A 26,250-nucleotide genomic window follows, 5' to 3' on the forward strand; every position below is an offset into this window, starting at 1 on the left:
CAGGACTGAATTACCATTCTATGGAAGATACTATCTCATTATATTGAGTTTGCATCTCATTATAATCAGATAGTAACTCAATATAAATAGATAGTATCCCAATTATGAGATTTGTTATTATTATTACTGAGTGGCGGAAACGGGCTTCCATACCAGTCCATGTCCGTTAATGCTGCAGTATTTTCTGCAGATGGTGAATGAATGAAGCCGTAGACTTTATGCTGTTTCTGTGAATTAGACTTTAAAAATGTTTCAGTTGCTGTTTTCATCAATATAACCGGCAATATATTTCAGCTCATGAATTTTTCAAATGAGAAATAAACCAAACGCTCCGAAAACTACATCATCATCCTTTTAATAAAGAATTACAGCATTAACATTTCCCAGTGAATTACTTTCTATTTTCTAACCTTAGACCAAATGTCAGTGGCTAACTCAGTCAACTATAGTTCCCTCCACCAGAGGGCAGCACCGCTCCATTCTTGGATTAAACGTCGCATGTGACACAATCATTTGGAGCCGGAAGAAGAGAAATTGTAGTTGTAGGAACCCCTGACATGACAAATCATATTGCAGAGTGATTGAAGACATCGTTGGCCTTCAAAGCGAGCCGGTAAGTGTTTGATTGGATAAAAACTGCACTGTTTGTCCTTTGATGTATTTCCGCTCCGCTGCTTTCTGTTCAATGAGCTGTTTCCATTGAGCTGTGAGGATGAGTCCTTCCCGTGTTGCTCACTGACAGCTCAGCCTTGTGTCTATAGAAAGGATGCTGAGGGATGTATAGGCAAACATAGCGAGTTTATAACCTGTTAATGGGAATAACTTCCCCATAAAGCTGATAAAGTCTTCCCTGCTTTGTTATTCGGTCATTTTTCAGGTCTGATCCTGTTTCTCTCTGTAATCTAAAGGAGGTTCCACAACATCAGCAGCAATGGTAAGAGACTTATTTTCTCTGATTGTTTTTAGCTCTAATTATACAAATACTTTATATCGAAACTCCTCGTAGTCTTTAAAATTTAATGTAACAGAAATTCCAAAAAGGTAAAGTTAAATCAATCCTCTGGACTTTGTTTCCAAGTTTGAAGACGTTTCTCTTCCATCCAGGAAGATTTTTCAACTCAAAATATCAGAAATAGCGTTTAGTTCCAGGTTTTATCCAGCAGCCCAACAAAGCCTGGTTTTAGTTTATTAAACATGCAAATAGAAACGGATGAACGGGTCCCCCCCTTTGGAATGGGGGTCGGTTGGCTTCTTTGTTAGCCTGCAATGCCCCATACCTGTCTATGTCTCTGAAAGGGGATCGTTAGAGGGAATAGTTGGCCTGGCTGAACAGGTGAGGTCTTCTGTTCTCCTGTAAAGGGTTATGATGATAGCAGCGATGATCGTCTGTGGAGAGGTTGTTTGGTTTCTCCAATATAAAGATCAGATCATTCCTCCCTGCAGTGACCTGCAGACACTCTGCTCAGATAGGTCTTTAGATGAACTAGTCTCGGTTTCAGGGTCTGTTTGGTTTGAAATGTTCTGGGATTTTGTGTTTTCTTGAGTTTTTCAGAGACTCCAGATTTATGATGGGATGGAGATGTTTTGAGTTTAATCTTCTCACCGTTATCTTCTGCTTCATGTCTTTTGGGTTTCCTAGCTGATTTGACAAACACCATATTTGCATGTTTTCTAAACTAAAACCAGGCTTTGTTGGGCTGCTGGATAAAAGCAGCCAGAGGGAATCATTCATCTGGAGAAAACCATGTTGGAGTTTATTGAGTTTATAAATGAAACTCCTCCTGTCACTCTTCCTGTTTCTCCTCCTGGTTCTCCCCCTGTGTCTCCTCCGGTGTCTCCCCTTGTGTCTCCTCCTGGTTCTCCCCCTGTGTCTCCTCCTGTAACTCATCCTGTAACTCCTCCTGTTTCTCCTCCTGGTTCTCCCCCTGTGTCTCCTCCTGTGTCTCCCCCTGTGTCTCCCCCTGTGTCTCCTCCTGTAACTCCTCCTGTTTCTCCCTCTGTTACTCCTCATGTAACTCCTCCTGTAACTCCTCCTGTTTCTCCCTCTGTTACTCCTCATGTAACTCCTCCTGTTTCTCCTCCTGGTTCTCCCCCTGTGTCTCCTCCGGTGTCTCCCCTTGTGTCTCCTCCTGTCACTCTTCCTGTGTCTCCTCCTGTAACTCCTCCTGTAACTCCTCCTGTGTCTCCTCCTGGTTCTCCCCCTGTGTCTCCTCCTGTGTCTCCCCCTGTGTCTCCTCCTTTCACTCTTTCTGTTTCTCCTCCTGTAACTCCTCCCGTGTCTCCTCCTTTGTCTCCTCCTGGTTCTCCCCCTGTGTCTCCTCCTGTGTCTCCCCCTGTGTCTCCTCCTGTAACTCCTCCATTTTCTCCCTCTGTTACTCCTCCTGTTTCTCCTCCTGGTTCTCCCCCTGTGTCTCCTCCGGTGTCTCCCCTTGTGTCTCCTCCTGTCACTCTTCCTGTGTCTCCTCCTGTAACTCCTCCTGTAACTCCTCCTGTGTCTCCTCCTGGTTCTCCCCCTGTGTCTCCTCCTGTGTCTCCCCCTGTGTCTCCTCCTGTAACTCCTCTTGTTTCTCCTCCTGTAACTCCTCCTGTTTCTCCTCCTGTGTCTCCCCCTGTTACTCCTCCTGTAACTCCTCCTGTTTCTCCTCCTGTTTCTCCTCCCGTCTCTCCTCCCGTCTCTCCTCCTGTTTCTCCTCCTGTTTCTCCTCCTCTAACTCCTCTTGTAACTCCTCCTGTCTCTCCTCCTGTCACTCCTCCTGTAACTCCTCCTGTCTCTCCTCCTGTAACTCCTCTTGTTTCTCCTCCTGTAACTCCTCCTGTTTCTCCTCTTGTAACTCCTCCTGTCTCTCCTCCTGTCACTCCTCCTGTAACTCCTCCTGTAACTCCTCCTGTCTCTCCTCCTGTAACTCCTCCTGTCTCTCCTCCTGTAACTCCTCCTGTCTCTCCTCCTGTAACTCCTCCTGTCTCTCCTCCTGTTACTCCTCCTGTCACACCTCCTGTAACTCCTCTTGTTTCTCCTCCTGTAACTCCTCTTGTTTCTCCTCCTGTTACTCCTCCTGTAACTCCTCTTGTTTCTCCTCCTGTCTCTCCTCCTGTCACTCCTCCTGGGTCTCCTCCTGGTTCTCCTCCTGTAACTCCTCTTGTTTCTCCTCCTGTAACTCCTCCTGTTTCTCCTCCTGTAACTCCTCTTGTAACTCCTCCTGTAACTCCTCTTGTAACTCCTCCTGTCACACCTCCTGTAACTCCTCTTGTTTCTCCTCCTGTAACTCCTCTTGTAACTCCTCCTGTAACTCCTCTTGTAACTCCTCCTGTCACACCTCCTGTGTCTGCTCCTGTAACTCCTCTTGTTTCTCCTCCTGTAACACCTCCTGTCACTCCTCCTGTAACTCCTCCTGTGTCTGCTCCTGTTTCTCCTCCTGTGTCTCCTCCTGTAACTCCTCCTGTCTCTCCTCCTGTCACTCCTCCTGTAACTCCTCCGGTGTCTCCTCCTGTGTCTCCTCCTGTTTCTCCTCCTGTAACTCCTCCTGTTTCTCCTCCTGTAACTCCTCCTGTCTCTCCTCCTCTAACTCCTCCTGTAACTCCTCCTGTGTCTCCTCCTGTAACTCCTCCTGTGTCTCCTCCTGTAACTCCTCCTGTAACTCCTCCTGTGTCTCCTCCTGTAACTCCTCCTGTGTCTCCTCCTGTAACTCCTCCTGTAACTCCTCCTGTGTCTCCTCCTGTAACTCCTCCTGTAACTCCTCCTGTAACTCCTCCTGTGTCTCCTCCTGTAACTCCTCCTGTGTCTCCTCCTGTAACTCCTCCTGTAACTCCTCCTGTGTCTCCTCCTGTAACTCCTCCTGTAACTCCTCCTGTTTCTCCCTCTGTTACTCCTCATGTAACTCCTCCTGTAACTCCTCCTGTTTCTCCCTCTGTTACTCCTCATGTAACTCCTCCTGTTTCTCCTCCTGGTTCTCCCCCTGTGTCTCCTCCGGTGTCTCCCCTTGTGTCTCCTCCTGTCACTCTTCCTGTGTCTCCTCCTGTAACTCCTCCTGTAACTCCTCCTGTGTCTCCTCCTGGTTCTCCCCCTGTGTCTCCTCCTGTGTCTCCCCCTGTGTCTCCTCCTTTCACTCTTTCTGTTTCTCCTCCTGTAACTCCTCCCGTGTCTCCTCCTTTGTCTCCTCCTGGTTCTCCCCCTGTGTCTCCTCCTGTGTCTCCCCCTGTGTCTCCTCCTGTAACTCCTCCATTTTCTCCCTCTGTTACTCCTCCTGTAACTCCTCCTGTTTCTCCTCCTGGTTCTCCCCCTGTGTCTCCTCCGGTGTCTCCCCTTGTGTCTCCTCCTGTCACTCTTCCTGTGTCTCCTCCTGTAACTCCTCCTGTAACTCCTCCTGTGTCTCCTCCTGGTTCTCCCCCTGTGTCTCCTCCTGTGTCTCCCCCTGTGTCTCCTCCTGTAACTCCTCTTGTTTCTCCTCCTGTAACTCCTCCTGTTTCTCCTCCTGTGTCTCCCCCTGTTACTCCTCCTGTAACTCCTCCTGTTTCTCCTCCTGTTTCTCCTCCCGTCTCTCCTCCCGTCTCTCCTCCTGTTTCTCCTCCTGTTTCTCCTCCTCTAACTCCTCTTGTAACTCCTCCTGTCTCTCCTCCTGTCACTCCTCCTGTAACTCCTCCTGTCTCTCCTCCTGTAACTCCTCTTGTTTCTCCTCCTGTAACTCCTCCTGTTTCTCCTCTTGTAACTCCTCCTGTCTCTCCTCCTGTCACTCCTCCTGTAACTCCTCCTGTAACTCCTCCTGTCTCTCCTCCTGTAACTCCTCCTGTCTCTCCTCCTGTAACTCCTCCTGTCTCTCCTCCTGTAACTCCTCCTGTCTCTCCTCCTGTTACTCCTCCTGTCACACCTCCTGTAACTCCTCTTGTTTCTCCTCCTGTAACTCCTCTTGTTTCTCCTCCTGTTACTCCTCCTGTAACTCCTCTTGTTTCTCCTCCTGTCTCTCCTCCTGTCACTCCTCCTGGGTCTCCTCCTGGTTCTCCTCCTGTAACTCCTCTTGTTTCTCCTCCTGTAACTCCTCCTGTTTCTCCTCCTGTAACTCCTCTTGTAACTCCTCCTGTAACTCCTCTTGTAACTCCTCCTGTCACACCTCCTGTAACTCCTCTTGTTTCTCCTCCTGTAACTCCTCTTGTAACTCCTCCTGTAACTCCTCTTGTAACTCCTCCTGTCACACCTCCTGTGTCTGCTCCTGTAACTCCTCTTGTTTCTCCTCCTGTAACACCTCCTGTCACTCCTCCTGTAACTCCTCCTGTGTCTGCTCCTGTTTCTCCTCCTGTGTCTCCTCCTGTAACTCCTCCTGTCTCTCCTCCTGTCACTCCTCCTGTAACTCCTCCGGTGTCTCCTCCTGTGTCTCCTCCTGTTTCTCCTCCTGTAACTCCTCCTGTTTCTCCTCCTGTAACTCCTCCTGTCTCTCCTCCTCTAACTCCTCCTGTAACTCCTCCTGTGTCTCCTCCTGTAACTCCTCCTGTGTCTCCTCCTGTAACTCCTCCTGTAACTCCTCCTGTGTCTCCTCCTGTAACTCCTCCTGTGTCTCCTCCTGTAACTCCTCCTGTAACTCCTCCTGTGTCTCCTCCTGTAACTCCTCCTGTAACTCCTCCTGTAACTCCTCCTGTGTCTCCTCCTGTAACTCCTCCTGTGTCTCCTCCTGTAACTCCTCCTGTAACTCCTCCTGTGTCTCCTCCTGTAACTCCTCCTGTAACTCCTCCTGTAACTCCTCCTGTGTCTCCTCCTGTAACTCCTCCTGTAACTCCTCCTGTGTCTCCTCCTGTGTCTCCTCCTGTAACTCCTCCTGTGTCTCCTCCTGTAACTCCTCCTGTGTCTCCTCCTGTAACTCCTCCTGTAACTCCTCCTGTGTCTCCTCCTTTAACTCCTTCTGTGTCTCCTCCTGTAACTCCTCCTGTAACTCCTCCTGTGTCTCCTCCTGTAACTCCTCCTGTAACTCCTCCTGTGTCTCCTCCTGTAACTCCTCCTGTAACTCCTCCTGTGTCTCCTCCTGTAACTCCTCCTGTAACTCCTCCTGTGTCTCCTCCTGTAACTCCTCCTGTAACTCCTCCCGTGTCTCCTCCTTTAACTCCTTCTGTGTCTCCTCCTGTAACTCCTCCTGTGTCTCCTCCTGTAACTCCTCCTGTGTCTCCTCCTGTAACTCCTCCTGTGTCTCCTCCTGTAACTCCTCCTGTGTCTCCTCCTGTAACTCCTCCTGTAACTCCTCCTGTGTCTCCTCCTGTAACTCCTCCTGTGTCTCCTCCTGTAACTCCTCCTGTGTCTCCTCCTGTAACTCCTCCTGTAACTCCTCCTGTAACTCCTCCTGTAACTCCTCCTGTGTCTCCTCCTGTAACTCCTCCTGTAACTCCTCCTGTGTCTCCTCCTGTAACTCCTCCTGTAACTCCTCCTGTGTCTCCTCCTGTAACTCCTCCTGTAACTCCTCCTGTGTCTCCTCCTGTAACTCCTCCTGTGTCTCCTCCTGTAACTCCTCCTGTAACTCCTCCTGTGTCTCCTCCTGTAACTCCTCCTGTAACTCCTCCTGTGTCTCCTCCTGTAACTCCTCCTGTAACTCCTCCCGTGTCTCCTCCTGTAACTCCTCCCGTGTCTCCTCCTGTAACTCCTCCCGTGTCTCCTCCTGTAACTCCTCCTGTGTCTCCTCCTGTAACTCCTCCTGTGTCTCCTCCTGTAACTCCTCCTGTGTCTCCTCCTGTAACTCCTCCTGTAACTCCTCCTGTGTCTCCTCCTGTAACTCCTCCTGTAACTCCTCCTGTAACTCCTCCTGTAACTCCTCCTGTGTCTCCTCCTGTAACTCCTCCTGTAACTCCTCCTGTGTCTCCTCCTGTAACTCCTCCTGTGTCTCCTCCTGTAACTCCTCCTGTGTCTCCTCCTGTAACTCCTCCTGTAACTCCTCCTGTGTCTCCTCCTGTGTCTCCTCCTGTAACTCCTCCTGTGTCTCCTCCTGTAACTCCTCCTGTAACTCCTCCTGTGTCTCCTCCTGTAACTCCTCCTGTGTCTCCTCCTGTAACTCCTCCTGTAACTCCTCCTGTAACTCCTCCTGTAACTCCTCCTGTGTCTCCTCCTGTAACTCCTCCTGTAACTCCTCCTGTGTCTCCTCCTGTAACTCCTCCTGTGTCTCCTCCTGTAACTCCTCCTGTGTCTCCTCCTGTAACTCCTCCTGTAACTCCTCCTGTAACTCCTCCTGTGTCTCCTCCTGTAACTCCTCCTGTGTCTCCTTCTGTAACTCCTCCTGTAACTCCTCCTGTGTCTCCTCCTGTAACTCCTCCTGTGTCTCCTCCTGTGTCTCCTCCTGTAACTCCTCCTGTAACTCCTCCTGTGTCTCCTCCTGTAACTCCTCCTGTGTCTCCTCCTGTGTCTCCTCCTGTAACTCCTCCTGTGTCTCCTCCTGTAACTCCTCCTGTAACTCCTCCTGTGTCTCCTCCTGTAACTCCTCCTGTAACTCCTCCTGTGTCTCCTCCTGTAACTCCTCCTGTGTCTCCTCCTGTAACTCCTCCTGTAACTCCTCCTGTAACTCCTCCTGTGTCTCCTCCTGTAACTCCTCCTGTGTCTCCTCCTGTAACTCCTCCTGTAACTCCTCCTGTGTCTCCTCCTGTAACTCCTCCTGTGTCTCCTCCTGTAACTCCTCCTGTAACTCCTCCTGTGTCTCCTCCTGTAACTCCTCCTGTGTCTCCTCCTGTAACTCCTCCTGTAACTCCTCCTGTAACTCCTTCTGTAACACCTCCTGTAACTCCTCCTGTAACTCCTCCTGTGTCTCCTCCTGTAACTCCTCCTGTAACTCCTCCTGTGTCTCCTCCTGTAACTCCTCCTGTAACTCCTCCTGTGTCTCCTCCTGTAACTCCTCCTGTGTCTCCTCCTGTGTCTCCTCCTGTAACTCCTCCTGTGTCTCCTCCTGTAACTCCTCCTGTAACTCCTCCTGTGTCTCCTCCTGTAACTCCTCCTGTAACTCCTCCTGTGTCTCCTCCTGTAACTCCTCCTGTGTCTCCTCCTGTAACTCCTCCTGTAACTCCTCCTGTAACTCCTCCTGTGTCTCCTCCTGTAACTCCTCCTGTGTCTCCTCCTGTAACTCCTCCTGTAACTCCTCCTGTGTCTCCTCCTGTAACTCCTCCTGTGTCTCCTCCTGTAACTCCTCCTGTAACTCCTCCTGTGTCTCCTCCTGTAACTCCTCCTGTGTCTCCTCCTGTAACTCCTCCTGTAACTCCTCCTGTAACTCCTTCTGTAACACCTCCTGTAACTCCTCCTGTAACTCCTCCTGTGTCTCCTCCTGTAACTCCTCCTGTAACTCCTCCTGTGTCTCCTCCTGTAACTCCTCCTGTAACTCCTCCTGTAACTCCTCCTGTGTCTCCTCCTGTAACTCCTCCTGTAACTCCTCCTGTGTCTCCTCCTGTAACTCCTCCTGTAACTCCTCCTGTGTCTCCTCCTGTAACTCCTCCTGTGTCTCCTCCTGTGTCTCCTCCTGTAACTCCTCCTGTGTCTCCTCCTGACAGCATGGCCGTGTGAAGGTTAAAACCACGGCGCAGCAGGAGGAGGAGAAGAGGAAGGAGCGTGAGAAGAAGCTGCAGATCTATGTTGCTGCTCGTGACGCCTGCTTCACCAAGGTTCTCTCAGCTGCTGATCATAGAAATGTTAAAACCATCTTTACTTTAAATGATTTTAAAGTGTTTTTTCTTCCACCTTTTATCTTTTCAGTGTTTCAGTTTATTATTGTCGAATAAAATAACACTAATAAGTTATTAGAATTAAAAGCAAATCTCATCTGTGAAGCAAACATTATGATCCTTAATGGTTCCAGTATCTTAAACTTATTTATTCTTCTTTACATTTTTTTTCTCCATTTTCTAAAGTTGCAGCTATTTTAACCCTTTATAGGACAAGTTACCATTTCTGATCTCTTGCAAACTGCTTACAAATGGAGTCCCCCCGTCCCTCAGTGAGGTCTAGAAGCACTAGATCTATAGCCATTCAACAAAGATACTAATACATGGCCGTACATCTGATTTTGGCCTTTGACCAGTTAGAAGAGTCATTGAATGATAGATTACCTGCTGGAAATTATGCTGGAAAAAAGTTAACAAGTCAAGGAAAGAATGTAAAAAAAAAAAAAGCTAATTAAAAATTTAAAAAGTAAATTAAAAAGTGAATAAGCCATGTGAATAAGTTACACAATTATATTTAGGTATATAAACTAAAAAATGTCAGTGCCAGTATCCGCATTAATGCCTCTAAGGTTGGACCAAACAAGATGTGTTTCTTTCACTCTGATTGTTTTTCATGAATTTCTTATAGAAACACTTATTTTTGTTATTTTTCTTAATATATTTGGGCTAGTTGGTGTTCTTGTTATTACATTGATATTCACTTTTTGCCATCAAAATGTTTCAAAGGTACTATGGTCTTCCAATAATTTAATATTCCAATAACACTATTGGCTGGAAATGTGGATTTTCAAAGGATTTCACTGACTGCCCTATAAAGGGTTAAAGAGAAAAGGATTCATTATTATCTCTCTTTTTTTTTTATAAACATCAATCTAAAAAGATGAGGTTTTTATCATATTCAGCCCTCAAATGAGGTACCCTAAAATAAAAGCCTGATCAACCATTTTCCCTTCTGAAGATTTCTAGTTATTATTCAGGCTGTGATGTTATTAGTTGGTGTTGAACCGACACTGAAAGGGGCGGGGCCCCGATCCAGCACTAAAATGGTGGTATCGGTATCGGTGAGTACCAACCAATAGGGCATCGATACCATTTAGAGATCCAAAAGTTTCTTCAACTATTGTCACCCATTCCAGGTAGGCAATGAAAAGTTCTACTGGATTCACTTTGTTTTAGTCTTTGATGATGATATCGGTATGGGCCGATGCGGCACAGCCAGGTACCGGGTATCAGGGCAAAAAATGGCATCAGTCCAACACTATTATTCATCTAAGTAAAGATTTGCTGAGGCTTCGGAGGTTTGTTAGAGATCATAAATGAACAGAGAGCATCCAGAGACACTGAGGACCAAAGGAACCAGTGTTGTTTTCGCCAATGATGATGAAATCATTTCGTTGACGCTCCTTTTTTTTTCATGACGATAACGGAAACTGTTAACCTAAACATGGATGTTTGATGACCAAAATATGAGAGCCGTTAGGGTGAGTTTTGGTTGACGAGACTCAATAAAAATGAGCGGCTGATCAGTCAGATGTTTAAATGCATCATTGTGCTGTAATCAGCCGGGCTGCTGCGTCCTGTTTGGTCACGCCGCCACCTGCCGTGCAGCGCTGCTCATTCTGCATGGCCACAGGTGGATCATGGCGGCAGCAGTAGGGATGAAGTAACCTGGAATGATCCGCTACTGCAACCTGAACTCTGACTAACTCTGATCTTCCAGCTGTGCAGAAATGCGTCTTTGCGCGGCTTAGCTCAGAGTCTGCGCTTTATGCTCCACTCTGATGGTTCGCTCTTCCTGCTCTCGCTTCTTAATAAACTACATGTGGCTGATCATCCTCTGCCAAGCGTAATAAATCCCTTTGCCTAAATATCAAGATTATTTTTGGATTAAGATCCAGATGCTTTTTTAGAGCAATGCAGATTTTATTGATCTGTGTTTAAAGCAGGAATCATAGTAGATCAGGAAGTGTTTGTTCTGGGATGGAAACACTGGATGATAAAATCCTTCCTTTATTGGACATTCTGTCAGCTCGTCTGTCTGCTAGATTAACCAATAGGATGTTTTAAACTAGATCTGCTATTTTCACAGCTTCTCTGAGACACTTTTTTTTTTATATAAAGTAGGGAATTAATTGATAAAAAAAGTTTATTTGAATCTATAAATCAGAGTTTTCTGCCCAGCAGCAACGATGAACTGAATGTCAGCATTCTATACCCAGCTGCTGTAGCATCTAGGATAGAGCTGCAGGCTGGGAAATAATCTGGTTTTTATTCCAAATTGTAAAGGTTACATTTTTATGAAGTGCAACATAAACTGAGTAAAACTATCACATATGGTTATGACTAAAATGTGACTAAGACTTTTTTTTAGAGGAAGGATGGCGTTTTTGATGACGAGGCTCTGCAGCTGACCCAGCAGCTCCTTTCTTCAAACCCTGACTTTGCAACCCTCTGGAACTACCGCCGTGAAATCCTGATGCACCTGGAAACTGTCAGGTTGGTGGATTTTTTTCCTCCTCTGCTGATCTTTAAGCTAATTGGAGGAAAAACGCCTGGTTTCTCCGTATCCTGCCCAGAAACCAGGACGAGGTGCAGAAGATTTACGAGGCTGAGTTGTCGTTTCTGGAGTCCTGCCTGAAAGTGAACCCAAAGTCTTATGGCAGCTGGCACCACCGCGGCTGGGTCTCAGCCCGCCTGCCTCGCCCGGACTGGGCCAGAGAGCTGAGCCTCTGCGATCGCTGCTTAAGCCTTGACGACCGCAACTGTGAGTCAGTGGAAGCAGGAAGTTATCCGACCCCAGAAAGTCTCTTTTTGTCTGAGTGGTTGACTGTCTCTATGATCCTTTCCCTCCCAGTCCACTGCTGGGATTACCGGCGGATGGTCGTGAAGATGTCCGGCGTTCCCGTGAAGCAGGAGTTAGATTTCACCGATCGCCTCATCGGCTCCAACTTTTCCAACTACTCCAGCTGGCACTACCGCAGCACCCTGCTCCCACTGCTCCACCCGCAGGCCCCAGAGACACCCTCCCAGTGTGGTAACCCTCCCCCCTCCGCCTCCCCCCAGACTCACTTCCACCGGGTGTGTGAAGAGCAGCTGCTTAAAGGTGAACGGCAGCCTGCAGTGCAGCGTCGCCGCAGACAGGGGGCAGTCTAAGCCTGCATATCTCACTGCTTTCTGTTTATTCACTGGATTGAAGTGAATCCACTGGCCGCCATATTGGTACTCCCTAATTAGACCACTCACAATATAAACAATCTGTGCTACAGCATCGAACAACCATGATGTTCTCTTTTTCTGGGGAACTGAAGACTTTTAAAATAGAGATAAATTCATGACTTTGACACAGACTGGCTGTTTTATAGCAGATTAACTTTAACTTATAATTAATAAATAGTTAATAAAGTCTATAAATCATGTAATATAACATATTATACAAATAAATCACAATCAAATTAATGTGTTAATGGAGAATAATAATACTGATGAGCCAAAAGTGCTAAATTGATGATGTTCATGTAATATACATGGATTTATTACATTGTTATGATAATTACATCTTATAGATAATTTAAAGATTTAACATCAGGACTGAATTATCAGTTCATGTCTGTTAACGCTGTAGATCAGGGGAACCATTTAAAAACCAGCAGGTCAGAATAAAAACCATCAACTAGTAAAGGTCTGCAGACATTTTTAATTAGAATCCGTTAGTTTAAAAAGAATTTAACACTGAAATAAATGCAGGTTTTTATGCATCAATGTTATACGCTGACTTAAAAAAAAATGGAAAATTTTTCCATTTTAAAATCTAAAGTATTTTAAGTAGAGAACAACAATCGTTCAGTTTGGTTTATAGATAATTTCCTGATTCCCATCTTTTCTCAAACCCCTGAACTGATGGTTTGTTGTTTTCTTTCTTTTTTCTGTGTTAATGTTGGCAGTGGGCTTTAGGCTGCCCTGCAAGGCTTTAAACCTGGGTTTAACCGGAGACTAAGCCATTCTCAAGCACATATCAAGGAGCTCATTTTGAGCCTGGATCCAGATTTATTGTTGATTCTGTTCATGGTGGAGAATCCTGCTTCACAGCAGCAGGTTGAGCCAAACATCCTCTAAATGTGCAGGGTCATCTTTGGGAAATTAGCAGTGGAACGTCTTCCTGCAGACAGAAAACTGCTGGTTTTAGCAGCTAAAAGCTGAACAGGGAGGCATTTTTACGGAGCGTCTCTGTGGGAGTGGGGAGTACCAATATGGCGACTGGTGGCCTCACTTTTTTTTCGGGCAATCCAGTGAATAAATGGAGATCAGTATGTCTGCGTTAAACTGATGTCTTATTTTAATTGTGATGTGTTTTGTTCCAGAATATGAGCTGGTTCAGAACGCTTTCTTCACCGACCCGAATGACCAGAGTGCTTGGTTCTATTACCGCTGGCTCTTAGGCAGAGGTACACGGCTCTCCACCTGCAGCTTTATTTACTGTTTCTTTACAAACATCAAAAAGGAAGCTTTTGCTAAATTATTAGATTTTAGAATTAAGGGATTGACTTAAAGTTCTCTTTATTAGAACAACACTAGTTTATTTGGGTTTACTCACTTTTTAAAAGTATTAACATCCATTAGATCTTTCTACATTTTGTCATTTATATCTAAGTTTCCATTAAGATTCAGGGTAATGCACCCAGTATGTTTATGGAGGGGAGGGAAAAGGACATGTAGATAAAAATATATATTTATACAGAAACAATAAAACATATCACCTGCATAAAATATGATCTATTCAGTTTATTTCTATAGCTGCAATTCACATCATGTCATCTCAGGTCACTTTCCAGTTCACCAGATCATCCAGTCAGATTGATTCAAAGTTTTCTATCTAAGGAAAACCAGCTGATTGCATCGACTCATTGAATCTTCAGCAATCCCTCACACTAAGCATGCTTGTAGCGACAGTGGAGAGGAAAAACTCCCTTTGAACATCCCTTTTATACATTCATAAAGGGCTTTTATAAGCTCCTTCACAATCACAGATCTTCTGTTTTTGCTTTTTTTCTGAATGTTTGAGATCATAAAACAAATATAGAGTTAGGTTTTCAGTTTTGTTTTTTTCCTTCTTAGATTAGAAACTAGCTAAACCAACTTGGTTCTATGAGAGGAAACTACTCACCTCCCTCATTAAAACATAAAGGACCTTTGATTTAACCAGATATAAAAAAGCTGAGTATCGTCTTCACATGATTTGAAAATCTATAAGCAGTTAAATGCTTCTTCATGCTAGATAATATTAGGGAGGAGATCCCTGAGGTGAAGCATAGCGGTGGCCGCATCATGCTGTGGGGGTTTCTCTATAGCTGGGACAGGATTTGATCATTGGATGATGAAGCTGAATGGATGTAAAAGCAGAGATCTTTTAGTGTTTATTCTCAAACATTATATTTATTTAGCACTTCCTGTTCGTAATGGTTGAAGTAGGACTCAGAGGAAACTTTTCAAGAACATAGGAGGTTGTTTCTAAGCTGCCTGTTCTTCAAGAAGGAAAGTTCTCAAGAAATTAAACTTGATTTAAAAGTTTAAGTTTGGGTAATGAAAAGTGAGTCGAGTGTTTTTGGATGAAATCTAAAGCAGCTTTAAATCTGCCGCAGCAGAGACTCAGAAAGACGGTTTCTTTCACAGTTATCAGGAAAATCTTGGCTGGATGTTTGGCAGCAACAAGCAAACCGTTAGGAAAATACAAAATGAGACGTTTCTGCCCAACAAAGAGCAGAGAGAGAAAAGCAAACTTTAAATCAGTTTTACAAAATATACACAAACATGTATAAACATTTTAAACATTTTATGTATAAAAATCATCCTAGATGGAGCCGAATGGAACACTGCAAAAATCTAAATCTAGACTAGTCAGTTTTTTCTTAAAATAAGTGTATTTGTTCTTGAATTGAGGAGATAAAAGAGACATATTGCAAGACAATTTACACTTAGAATAGAAAAACACAATTGCATTGTCTTATTTCGAGTGCATTTTAACTAACTATCTTATTTTGAAGGTAAAATTACTCATTCCATTGGCAAAATATCTTATTTACCTTCTCAAATTAAGGGTGAATACACTTAATTTAGGAAATTTTTACTTACTTCTAGATCGTTTTTGCACTGAAAATCCTAAAGTGTGGAAAAGATTGCAGTGAAAACAAACCTGGAATCAAAGTTTGCCTTAAAAACATTTTTTTTAGCCAATTTCCAAAGATTTGCTGTCTGTTAATTTAATTCCTCCATTCTTATTAAAATGATCTTCTAAGCATTTGCATGTAGCATTTGAAGCAGGGCTTAATTTCTTTTTTTCATTAAGCTAAAGGTAAAATATCATCCTCAACATCAGTTTTAGACTCTAAAAATGCAAAAAATTGTAATTTTTCTTAAAATAATTGAAATTTTTCTTGAATTAAGGAGTGAAGTGAGACATTTTGCCAATAGAACAAGACTATTTACATTTAACATGAGAAAAAACACAATTGCATTTTCTTATTCAAGTGCATAATATCGAATAACCTTAAGAGTGAAAATACTAATTGCATTTGCAAATCATCTTATTTACTTTATCAAATTAAGGCTAAATACACTTAATTTCAGGCATTTTACTCGTTTTTTGATCGTTTTTGCAGTGAATGTGTGAACTTTTCACCGTAGCGTAGACTTTCCAGTTTGTTCTGCTATTTGTTACACTTTGCGATTCCTTACAGGCGAATTTGAAATGTTTTTTCATTTGTTTTGATGTTTCTTTTAACCAGCGGAGCGAGATGAGATGATAAGCTGCGTGTACGTGAGTCGGGAGGAGGAGAGAGTCGCCGTCGCCTTCTCCAGGCCCGTCAATGTCAGCACCTTTCTTCTCTGCTTTTTATTTTTAGTGTTTTTTTCTGAAGCACTTCTCTGCCTGTAATCACACCTTCTCAAACTCTCCTGGCTATTTCTCCATAAAACAAGTAGTTCTTTTATCCGTCTGCCTGAGGAGTATGTTTGTTCTTCATCCAGCCTTGTCCTCCTCCAGGCGCAGTCGGTGGGGCTCCTGCTGATCCTGGATGGTCAGCCTCAGAGGGTGGAGTGGCAGAGCGTCCACCCACACTTCAAAAACAGCCCCGTCTGGGTATCCTTTTATTTACCAACGCTTTGCTGCTTTTCACTTCTCATATAAAGCAGCGTGTATGTCAGGGCGGGGGGGGGGGGGGTGTGGAACATTTAATGGCAGTCATTGACTCTGGCTACTGGTTTTATTTTACATTCACTATTCCTTTCATTTCCAAGCAGAAGAAGGTTTATGGTGATTTATTTAAAACAGGGAAATAAATATTCCCATTCTTTGGTCCTCGGCTTGATTAAGCAGCTGTAGTGCGGCTCTCCAGGCTTCTTACAAATAAGCAGAGGACAAACCTGGATGGAGAGTTTTCTGATTATTCATGGCAGGAAGCGTCAGCTTGGAGGTTAAACAAGAAACAAAACTGCACAGATTCATTCAGGCCTCTCCCTGGATCCCATATTCAATTCACTGATCATGATTATTCTGTTTTCTTAAAAGGAAAAGTCGCTCATATTCAGAATTCAAACTTCTGAAAGTTCTTCAAATCTGAAATGATTCCATCCTGTTCAATAAATGATCAGTGTTTTTAATTCAGAGTCATTTTCATGTGAATGTGCTTTACTGGAGGCATCCATGTTTGTCAAAGAACACTACTGCCACCTACTGGTTAGTGACGTCACGGTGCGGTATCGGCTGTTGATCAAGTCCCATGCTGTATCTGGTGTTTGTCACAACGCGCTATTATCATCACACCTAAGGAGGATTTAGAGAAGGCAATGAACCTAACAATCATGTTTTTGGACTGTAGGAGGAAGCAGGAGTACCTGGAGAGAACCCACACATGCTCAGGGAGAACATGCAGACTCCAAGCAGACAGACCCGGGCCGTTGTTCTGTCAGACCAGCGTACCCAGAGTCAATACCTGTTTATTTCTTACTTAAAATAAACTTTGAACCACCTCTTTGGACGTCTATCCCTTTAGTCGTACAAAAAACTTTTTCACTACTGAGTTTTTGATGTTTTTTGAAGTGTATGGCGATCTGACCTTAAATAGTGTTTATGTACATGATTAAAGGGATACACGCCCATTTAGGTAGTTTAGTCTATTTTTTGTACAAAACTAAAAGGATAAAAGCCAATCTGGCGTCTTGTGATCTGAAAGAACACAGGGAATCAAACCCAGAACCTTCTTACTCCAAGACAGCAGTGCTGCTCACTGCGCCACAGAGCAGCCACAGAAACACCACTTTTAGGTAAACATTGATTTATTTGAGGAGGTTTCAGGAACATCTTGTCGTAAATTTTTGTTTTACGCCATCATTCGGTTCCCAGTTCCTTCATTTCTGTGGCCGATAGTCTGGCTATGGACACGTTTATACAGCTCACCACACACACAGCAGTACAGTAAAGGAAGTCAGTAAATAATGTGTTTCTGTATTCCAAGGGATTTAGATTATCTTAGGTGCAATAATCGCTGAAAACATGGAGTTTATTAAGTCGGCTTTGCTCAGGAAAGAACTGAGGTTCAGATTTAAATGCATCAATCCTGCCCGGTGCATCCAGTCAGGATGTCTGCTGGAGGATCTATGATTCTGTGGGCTTCTTTGCTTTCTGAACTTTGTTAGAATTTGAAATATCTGAAGACTTCGAACTAAGAATAAAAGTTACACCGGAAACATAAAACCTCGTTATTAGCGGCTCCTTTAAAAGATTAATGATAAAATATACCCAAATCTCCCAAAAAACGGTTCTCTACACAACAAAACAACTGTTGGTTTAGTTCCCAGATCTAGATCCTATAGAAATACAGTTTGTTGACATGAGGGAAAGAAACAGTCAGCAGACTCTAAACAGTTTTTTTTTAAACTTTTAATAACTCTTATTTACACAATTCAAACAATAGAATCAATTATTGATGTAAAACAAGTGTCAGTTTAAAAATATTTAAATGGGGATCTTGTTAAACTGTAGTTTTCCTTCATCTGACACAGAACATCAAATGTTGTTAAAACCCCACAGATGATTAAATCCTCCATGTTCTAAATGGAAGGTAAACTCCAGCCTTATCCTGGCTTTAACCTCAGAGTCACGGCATCAAGGTGAGGTCTGACTCTGAGGGACAGGGGGAACTTTCTGACAGTCCCCACCAATAATCTCTGCTTTATTTCCCTTTCCACTCATTTACTTTATCCAAAGGTAGCAGAGGGTGGCTGCAGCTGTCTCTGCTCAGAGTTTATTCCTCTTGGTGTAACATCATCGGATCTGTTGTTCTGAGGCATCTGATTGGTGGTCGCATTACACTGCGTACAGAGTCGCTGCGTGGAGGAGGAGGAGACACACAGCAGCATGTTTTATTCTTTACTAGTTAAAAGAAGCTGGGCTTCTCAGAGGACCGTCAGTTCCAGGTTAAAATGTTTTCTTATTGAACAGACAGAATCAGACTGCAGAGCTTCTACAGATCTAGAAATGTTGTTTCTGGCATCATTATATTAGTAAAGGTTCATAGATCTTTTTAGAGAGAGCAGAGAGAGAAGTAGGGAAGCTGCAGATTTAAAGGTGAAACAGGTTTACAGTAGCTTAGTAAACTAGCTCCACCCACCAACGAAGTTAAGAGTTAAAAGTTAAAACAATCGCTTCTTAAAATGCAATTATTTTCTCCACAGAATAATTTTATACAAATGAAATGTTTGTCAGTAATCCCACAAATTATGCTGCTGCAATAGAAAATAGATGATTTTTTCGGAGGCTTTTAAGAAAAGTCCTTCCCACGAGCGCCAATAAATGTAACTGGTTGTATTTTTCTCTCATCTTTTCACTGCTTTTCCTTTCTGGAAACCGGCCATCACTGAATGATCCTGCTTCACGCTTTGGTTCTGAGCAGATTTATTCTGAAGTGTTTTCCTCCAAATCGATTTCTCCTGCATCTTTTTCTTCTTGGGGAATCGAACGATTGATGCTCTGACCCTCCGTGACCTTAACTCTGCCTCAGATCTGCAGCCTGCCTCCAGGAACAATCAGCGACGTCGCCAACGAACACAATCTGACGGTGCACTGGACGGAGAAGCACAGCCACAGGGACTGCGCCCTGTACACAGGTGATGCTCAGACCACACTCTAAGCTGATCTCTGTTTCCCATCGGCTCACCGTTCCCTCTGCCTCTCGTCCTCCAAAGGTCGGAGTGAGAGCTGGTGTCGGGACACAGCTACAGACCTCGAACTGTTCAGGTGCCGTTTTTGCATATTTGCTGCACTTTTTGCAAACTTTAGATGTTTTTTTTAGATGAAATGAAGCTGGTAATGTGTCTCTGTAGGAGTGAACTCTCCGTAGAGAAGACCTCGGTGTTGCAGTCGGAGCTGCAATCCGTCAGGCAGCTACAAGAACTGGAGCCTCTTAATAAATGTAGGTGCAGACGTTACATTTCCAGCATAAATTCATACGTTTACCCATCATGAACCTTTAGCTCATTTGGGCTTTAATTCTGCACCTAAACTGTTTGTGTTTCAAAGTAAAACAGGGTTTATTCAGGAATGAGTAACTCCAATTTAATGCTTTTAATGCTCTTAGAAATGATTTTAATGCCATCAACAAGCATCCATGACTGTCATATATATATTTATATATATATATATATATATAAATAAATAACGTGGCAAACTCCTTTGTCATCTTCACGTGCAGCCATGTCCTGAATTCCTCGTTTTTCAGCCAATTTTGTTGTAATTAGCATTTTCCTATTCTCTAGCTTTTTATCCGCCTCGAGTTTCTTTTCCCAACATATAGCTTTACGATCAACCTGAAGAAGTTCCACGCAAATATATTGCTATATCAGGGTTTCTGCAGGTCATTAAAAATAATTTAAAGTCATTAAATTATTATTTTTTAGGCCTTAATTAAGGCATTGAAATTCAGTAAATGTAATCATAGTTGCATTTAAAATGCTTTATTAAAAACAAAAAACAAGTTCATGAAAACAGTTTTGTCAGATATATTATATCAGATATAACAGTTCTGCATCTTTGCGTGGAGCTGCTTCCGGTTCATCATAAACCTTTATGTTTGGAAAAGAAGCTGGAGGCGGAGAAAAAGCTAGAAGATGGAAAAACGCAGAAGTGGCGTGAAAACTAGGAATTCAGGACATGGCTGCTGCCTGTAGACAGTGAAGAAGATGAAGGATTTTGTCGTGTTTTTAATATATTTATATAAATATATAAATAATGAGAGATTCATGGGTACTTGTCGACATTGTTGGCATTAAAATAATTTCTAAGACTATTAAAAAGCATTAAATTAGAGTTACTCATTCCTGTATGAGACCCTTATATAACATATCTGATGAAATAGTTTTTATAAACTTTTTTTTAAATAAAGCATTATAAATGCAGCAATAATCACATTTAATGAAGTTTAATGCCAATTAAGGCCTTAATTTAAATAATAATTTAATGACGTAATGATTTTTAATGACCCACAGACACTGGTTACAGATGTAAGCGGTTTTAACTAGTATTGAATCTTTGTCATCTTGCTAGTGCGGTCAGCTGTAAGTGAGACTTCTGCTCCTGAGGTTGATGGTTTAAAACCCACTTCTGACTTTTGAAAGTTGTGATAAAACTTTTTTTTTGGCTAATGTGACTAATTATTATTGGTTTGCCCCCAGTACAAATATAGATTGGGTAAAAAAACACTGCCAAAGTTAGTTTGGTTGGTTTGACCAAAAGATTGGTTGAACACATAACTTCTAACCAAATTAAAACAAAAACTGTGGAGAAACTATTATGTTTGAATAAAAACGACTAACACCTTTCATATTGCTCATCATTGCCCAATTTGCACGCTTTCACTGTCTGCTTCAGCTTATTTCACTAAAATGGCAGAAAAACAGTGATTGTTTCCTTCTAATATATTTTACACGCGATAACTTACAAAAGATTTTATTATACAGACCAATCATTAATAATTTCAAAAGAACTTATGAGGGGAAAAAAACAAGAAAAACAATTTTAAAAAATCAGATTCTATTACTAACTGTAGTCCTACTTTCCACCAGTAGGTGGTGACCTGTTCACATGAGGATTCATGAACTATCGGTTCAATCTGAGCCTCATGAGGCCTCATCCAACCATCACTATGTTACTATCTGTAAAATGGCTGAGCTCAGAGCAGGGGGGGGCGTCCCAGAGCTCAGAGGGTCCCAACCAGTGCTGCTAAAACAATCAACACTTTATGCTCGTATGCGCATGCTCTGTGTGAGGGATTGCTGAAGAGTCAGCAACAAAATGCAAGAGAATATTGCAGCTGCAGATTCATCCAGGTGAAGCATGCCTTGCAAATCAACTGCTTTTCCTTCGTAGAAACCTTTAACCAGTCTGACTGAATTGGCTCTGGAAAAGGCCTTGAGATGACGTGTTGGGAATTGGACTATAGAAATAAACTGAATAGAATTAAACTGAGTAGAATTCAACATGACAAACATTTACCACTGGCAACAAACCAGGGGTGTCAAAACTATTAATGTTTGTTACTAAAGTATAAGTATATATCCTAATATTTCAAAATACTTTTGTAGAATTTGTCACGGTTGGACCCAAATGCAGAGGTGAGTTTTTGTAGATTTAATCAGTTAACTGAGGCAAGAATCCAAAAACCAAAGTATCAAATACAAGGAACCAAAAACCAGACAACTTCAGGGGAAAACTCAGGTGGGGAGCCAGGAAAAGACCAGGGACCGCAGAGGGAGAGTATATATGGGAGACAAAGACAGGACTAATGAGCTGATTGGGAGCAGGTGTGGATGGAAGCATCTAGAAGTAAGCCAAGGGGAAAGGAAACAAACACAAGGGGGCAGCAGAGTAACTCCAGAACAAACGACTGCTAGAAACCATTACAAATACAAAGAAACTAAAAATAAACTTAAATAGAGGGCAGAACCCTGATGGAATTTAGAGGATAAACTTCAGCTTTTTACTCCAGTAAAAGTAGCATTTTTAAAACTAGATAAATTATAAAAGTATAAATGAAACAAACTAAGGAGTTTATAATGTAAGGTGTAGGAAGTAGAGATAATTGCAAAGATATGTAAGGAGTAGAAGTAAAAATGGTCTAAAAAAGTTTTACTCCAATATAAATAGCCAAGTAAAGTAATGAAGTATTTGTACTTTGTTAATTGACGCCTCTGCAGTAAAAATGAGCAAAAATGTCTCTGGATCAGCTAAGAGATAAAGATTGTGGTGTTTGGCTGCAATGATTATAATATCTTTACTTCTAGACGTACACTTTTAAGATGTTTTTCAAATCTAAATTCAGATTTTTTTTATCCTAAAAAGTGAACATTTTAATGCATTCCTTCAAAACCTGAAATAATAAAGATTGTATATAAATGCCTGACTGTAAAAAGCAAAAAAACAAACAAACTTCATGGTATTAAAGTTTTGTGCTGCTGGCATTGCTTCCCTCTCATAGTAACTAACTATCCTGACTCCCTCTGAAGGGTGCTTGTTAACCATTATCCTCCTGATGAGGGCACTAGACCCTCTCGGCTACGAGAAGGAGACCCTTGCTCATTTCCAGACACTCAAAGTGAGTACCAGCCGTACGCGCCGTAAGTGTGTTTGTTCAGACCGCGGCCTGAGCGTGCTCCTCCTTCCTCCTTCAGGACGTGGACTCCATGCGCTCGGCGTATTACAGTGACCTGTGCAGCAAGTTCATGATTGAAAACACCATCCTGAAAATGGAGTACGCCGAAGTGCGAGTCTTCAGTATTTCTGACAGGGTTGGTCCTGATTTTTCTTTAATAAATAAAAAGAAAAAAATATATAATTTTTTTTCTTTTATCAAAGGAGAAACTGAAAAGCAATTTCCTGTGTGTCTCCAGAAGCTGACCACATTATGCCACCTGGACCAGCTGTTATTAGTTACTCACATCAATTTGTCGTCCAATCAGCTGCAGCAGCTGCCTCCTCAGTTTGCTATGTTGCAGTGCCTTGAGGTGAGGATGCCACCAATTTTAGTATAATTAACCCCCCCCCCCCCACACACACATGGTGGCAATGTTTGTTTTCCTTGGATGCTGTGAATAGAGTGAAACTGAAGGGCTGCCTGTTTGTCTCAACCTGCAGGTTCTGGAGGCTGATAACAACTCAATAGAGAACCTGGAGGGAGTTTATCACCTTCCCAAACTGGAGGAAGTCTCCTTGAAGAACAACAGTATCCTTTAACCTGCAGATTAATATTCAGCCGAGGGCCCGGGGGGGGGGATCTTTGTTTGCAGCAAAGCTGGGGGGACTGGATTATTTCTGCAGTCCGTGTCTCTCTGTCTGAGCCGTTCTGGTGACTCAAAGCGTGAATCAGGCCTCTGCCTCGCCGGTCAGACGGCGTGATCAGCTGATAGAAAGTGACGCAGACATAATTCTTCTCACCGCTGCTGGTGTCGACAGTGTTTATGAAATTGTTCATAAACACTTGAAACTTTGAGGAATGAAATGATGCGGAGGGGCAGCATATTAAAGCCGTTGGGAAATCATATATAAATGTTCTCTTTATCAGACCATAATGTCCCAAAATTTAGAACATTTCTGTTTAAAAAAAAATCCTGTCTTAAAAATCTGTTTTATTTTATCTTCTGCAGGCCAGTTAGTTCTACATCAGCCTGAACACCTAAATTCAGGCAATCATATATCAACGATCATCTGTCAATCATATTTTTTTCGGTCATAGCATCTTGATTCATGTGTCGCAGCTAATATACGCAACGGTTGAAACCAGAATCCTTTCCTTTCCCATTGAGTTGCGTCCCAGTGTTCACGGGGATGGACGTCTGTGTCTTCGGCAGGCGTAGAGCTAACAGAACTGGCAGCGTTGCGAGGCGAGGGCTCAAACATGTACGGCTGGAAGCCTTCTACACCAAACCAAGCTTCTGCCGCCCTGGCGTCCTCTTCCACAACATCTTCGTCCCCGCTTTCCTCCTCTAAATAAAAAATGGATGACGGAGGAGACTCATCCACGACCTCCGACACTAAACTCTCCTCCTCTTGCATGTTTCCTCTGTCCATAGCGTTCCTTGACAGCGTCGTTTCTAAGGCACCAATTTAGTGCTACTTGGTCCCAATGGAATTTCCCATTGGGAACCTGCTAGCACTAAGATGCTAACTGGCTAGCAAGATGCTTCAGAAAAAACCACACCTTGATAATCGATCAATCACTTTCACTTTATTCACTCGTGTAAAGTCGGGCACCCCTCGGGAGAATTTGGAAATGAAACGGCTGGAACAGCTGCTTCCCTACGACTTTAAGAGGACATACTTCACCGGGGGGAATTTACCATTAGGCAATATCAGGCAGCTGCCTAGGGCCCCCAAGTTCCTGGGGCCCCCATAAAACTCTGTTTGTATAGTTAATACAACTATTCTTTATTTGGGCACATTAATTATGTTTTTGATAAAAACCCTTTGGCTAAAATGCCATCAGAACGCTGATAATATTAAGTGTGTCTCAGCCCCCCCCTTCAGTGTCCACCATATTGGATCAGTCCATTTGCTGCACATGTTCAGAAAGGTCCAAACAGACAGCAGCAAACCATTTGAAAACAAACCATGCAAAGAGCAGTGTTGCCAACTTAGCGCTTTAGTCGCTATATTTAGCCACTTTTCAGACCCCTCTAGCACTTTGATTTCTAAAAAGCTCCTAGCGCCAAATCTAGAGACTTTTTTCTGCTACTGGAGACTTTGGAGACAACATCTAAAAGCAGCGAACTCTGCTCTCCAGAGCGAGTAGATTGGTAACCCCGCCTCCTGCTCTCCTCTATCTTGTCTGCTGTCATGATTCATGCAGCTATTATTTCATCCAAATGAAAAATGGAGAACAGAGAAGCAGATCATGGCTTGTCTACAGTGAAAAGAAGGACTGGGTTATTTACTTTGGCCTTTTTGGAAACACAGGAAGGAGCAATCAGCTAAGTGAGCTTAGTGCTTGGAAAAAATCTTTCATTCCTTTAGAGACAGCATGAAAAGTCAGCTGAGTACAAAACATAGAGAGGAAAACAAGAAGAGAGGGACACAACCTAGAACAGATAATGGATGCCTATTCTATTAACATTTCTCTATCTGGAGAATGGGGCTGTTTATGTGTTCTCAGTTCAGAGGGCCCCCTGCCTGTCTTTGCCTAGGGCCCCATATTTCTTGAATCCACTCCTGCTCCTAACACATCATTGTCATCCAGCTCATCCCTCTTCTGCTTCACTTTTTACAGACAGGAGAGGAATAGATGAGGTCTGCAGGTCATGACATCCTGGCTGTTTATTTTTATTCTTTGCAGTGACGGCTCACTCCTTTATAGGAAGAGTTTATTCCCATCTCAGTGTTGGAATCAACATGCGCAGCTTACATTTCCACCGCTCCCACCACATCTCATTATTCAGTATTACTCACCATAACACGCCAGCGGGACTCTTTTCTTTCTGTTATTTTTCATTAACCTGAACTCAGAGATCTCCACGCTGGCCGATCTTCAGCCTCTGGCATCCTGCCCCAAGCTGAAGCGCCTTGATCTCCGTGGAAACCCCATCACTCAGACGGCCAACGCCGAGTCGGAGTTGGCCGGGCTGCTGCCCTCCGTCACGGACCTCCTGCTCTGATCCGGTGGCCGTCCCGTGGTTCGCTCGTCTGTCCTTGTTCCGTAGCAGAATGAAAAGCCGTCTTCTCTCTTTTTTTCTGATATCTTGAAGTGTGTCGTGCCTCTGTTTGTTGGGAGACTGTCAGTCAGACGCTCTGACAGCCTGATGGTTCACAGCATTCATCACACACCTGTCTACGTTAAACTGTGTGACTGTGGGGAGGCGGATGCACGTTAACACATGATGCATTTCTTGCTTCGTGTGCTTGTGAGGACGTCTGGTTCCTAATGCATGCAGAGAAGGCGTGAAGTGGACACAGACTGGCGTGCAGCAATGCTGGTTCATACAGGCTGATCAGCATCATGTCGTTGTCATTATTTCTAAAGGTGATCTAAAAACATTCAATGACAAAATACTGTTGCACAGTAGATTCAATAAATCACAGCACACATTGTGTCACTGCCTTCTGCTCAGCTTTTTGTTTGTGATCTTCTTGTTTTTCAATAATTTTCTGGATGCATCTTAATTTCTGTTGTTTTTCTTTTTTCATTTTGGCCAAAGAATAATAAACTGATCTGAGACTCCCTCAATACCTTTAACCTTGTTGCTTTTTATTTTATACTACAAACAAATAGATTTTACAGGGATTTTATGTAACAGACCAACAAATTGGTGCTTAAAGGAAAAGTCTGGTCATATTCAGAATTCAAACTTCTGAAAGTTCTTTAAATATGAAATGATTCCATCCTGTTCAATAAATGATCAGTGTTTTTAATTCAGAGTAATTTTCATGTGAATGTGCTTTACTGGAGGCATCCATGTTTGTCAAAGAACACTACTGCCACCTACTGGTTAGTGACATTGTCACGGTGCGGTATCGGCTGTTGATCAAGTCCCAGTGCTGTATCTGGT

General features: G+C 43.2%; 1 protein-coding gene across 1 annotated transcript; it reads left to right on the plus strand.

Moving 5' to 3' along the window:
• Positions 1-486: 486 nt before the first annotated feature.
• Positions 487-25,937, plus strand: rabggta (Rab geranylgeranyltransferase subunit alpha). Its single transcript, XM_038268414.1, has 17 exons — positions 487-613; positions 878-934; positions 8,497-8,607; positions 11,039-11,163; positions 11,244-11,431; positions 11,522-11,770; positions 13,026-13,109; positions 15,447-15,529; positions 15,704-15,799; positions 18,720-18,825; positions 18,904-18,955; positions 19,042-19,130; positions 22,219-22,307; positions 22,384-22,500; positions 22,603-22,716; positions 22,847-22,934; positions 25,211-25,937. Exons 2-17 carry the CDS (start codon positions 932-934, stop codon positions 25,357-25,359), a joined length of 1,743 nt encoding a protein of 580 aa, XP_038124342.1. The 5' UTR covers positions 487-613; positions 878-931; the 3' UTR covers positions 25,360-25,937.
• Positions 25,938-26,250: the final 313 nt, after the last annotated feature.

Source organism: Cyprinodon tularosa, unplaced genomic scaffold (assembly GCF_016077235.1).
Source record: "Cyprinodon tularosa strain WSP-4 unplaced genomic scaffold, ASM1607723v1 ctg119, whole genome shotgun sequence".
Lineage (NCBI taxonomy): Eukaryota > Metazoa > Chordata > Actinopteri > Cyprinodontiformes > Cyprinodontidae > Cyprinodon > Cyprinodon tularosa.

Coding starts and splice junctions, on each gene's coding strand:
- rabggta (XM_038268414.1), top strand. Junction 11,164..11,243: donor ATGCACCTGGAAACTGTCAG/GTTGGTGGATTT, acceptor TATCCTGCCCAG/AAACCAGGACGAGGTGCAGA. Junction 18,826..18,903: donor GGACTGCGCCCTGTACACAG/GTGATGCTCAGA, acceptor CGTCCTCCAAAG/GTCGGAGTGAGAGCTGGTGT.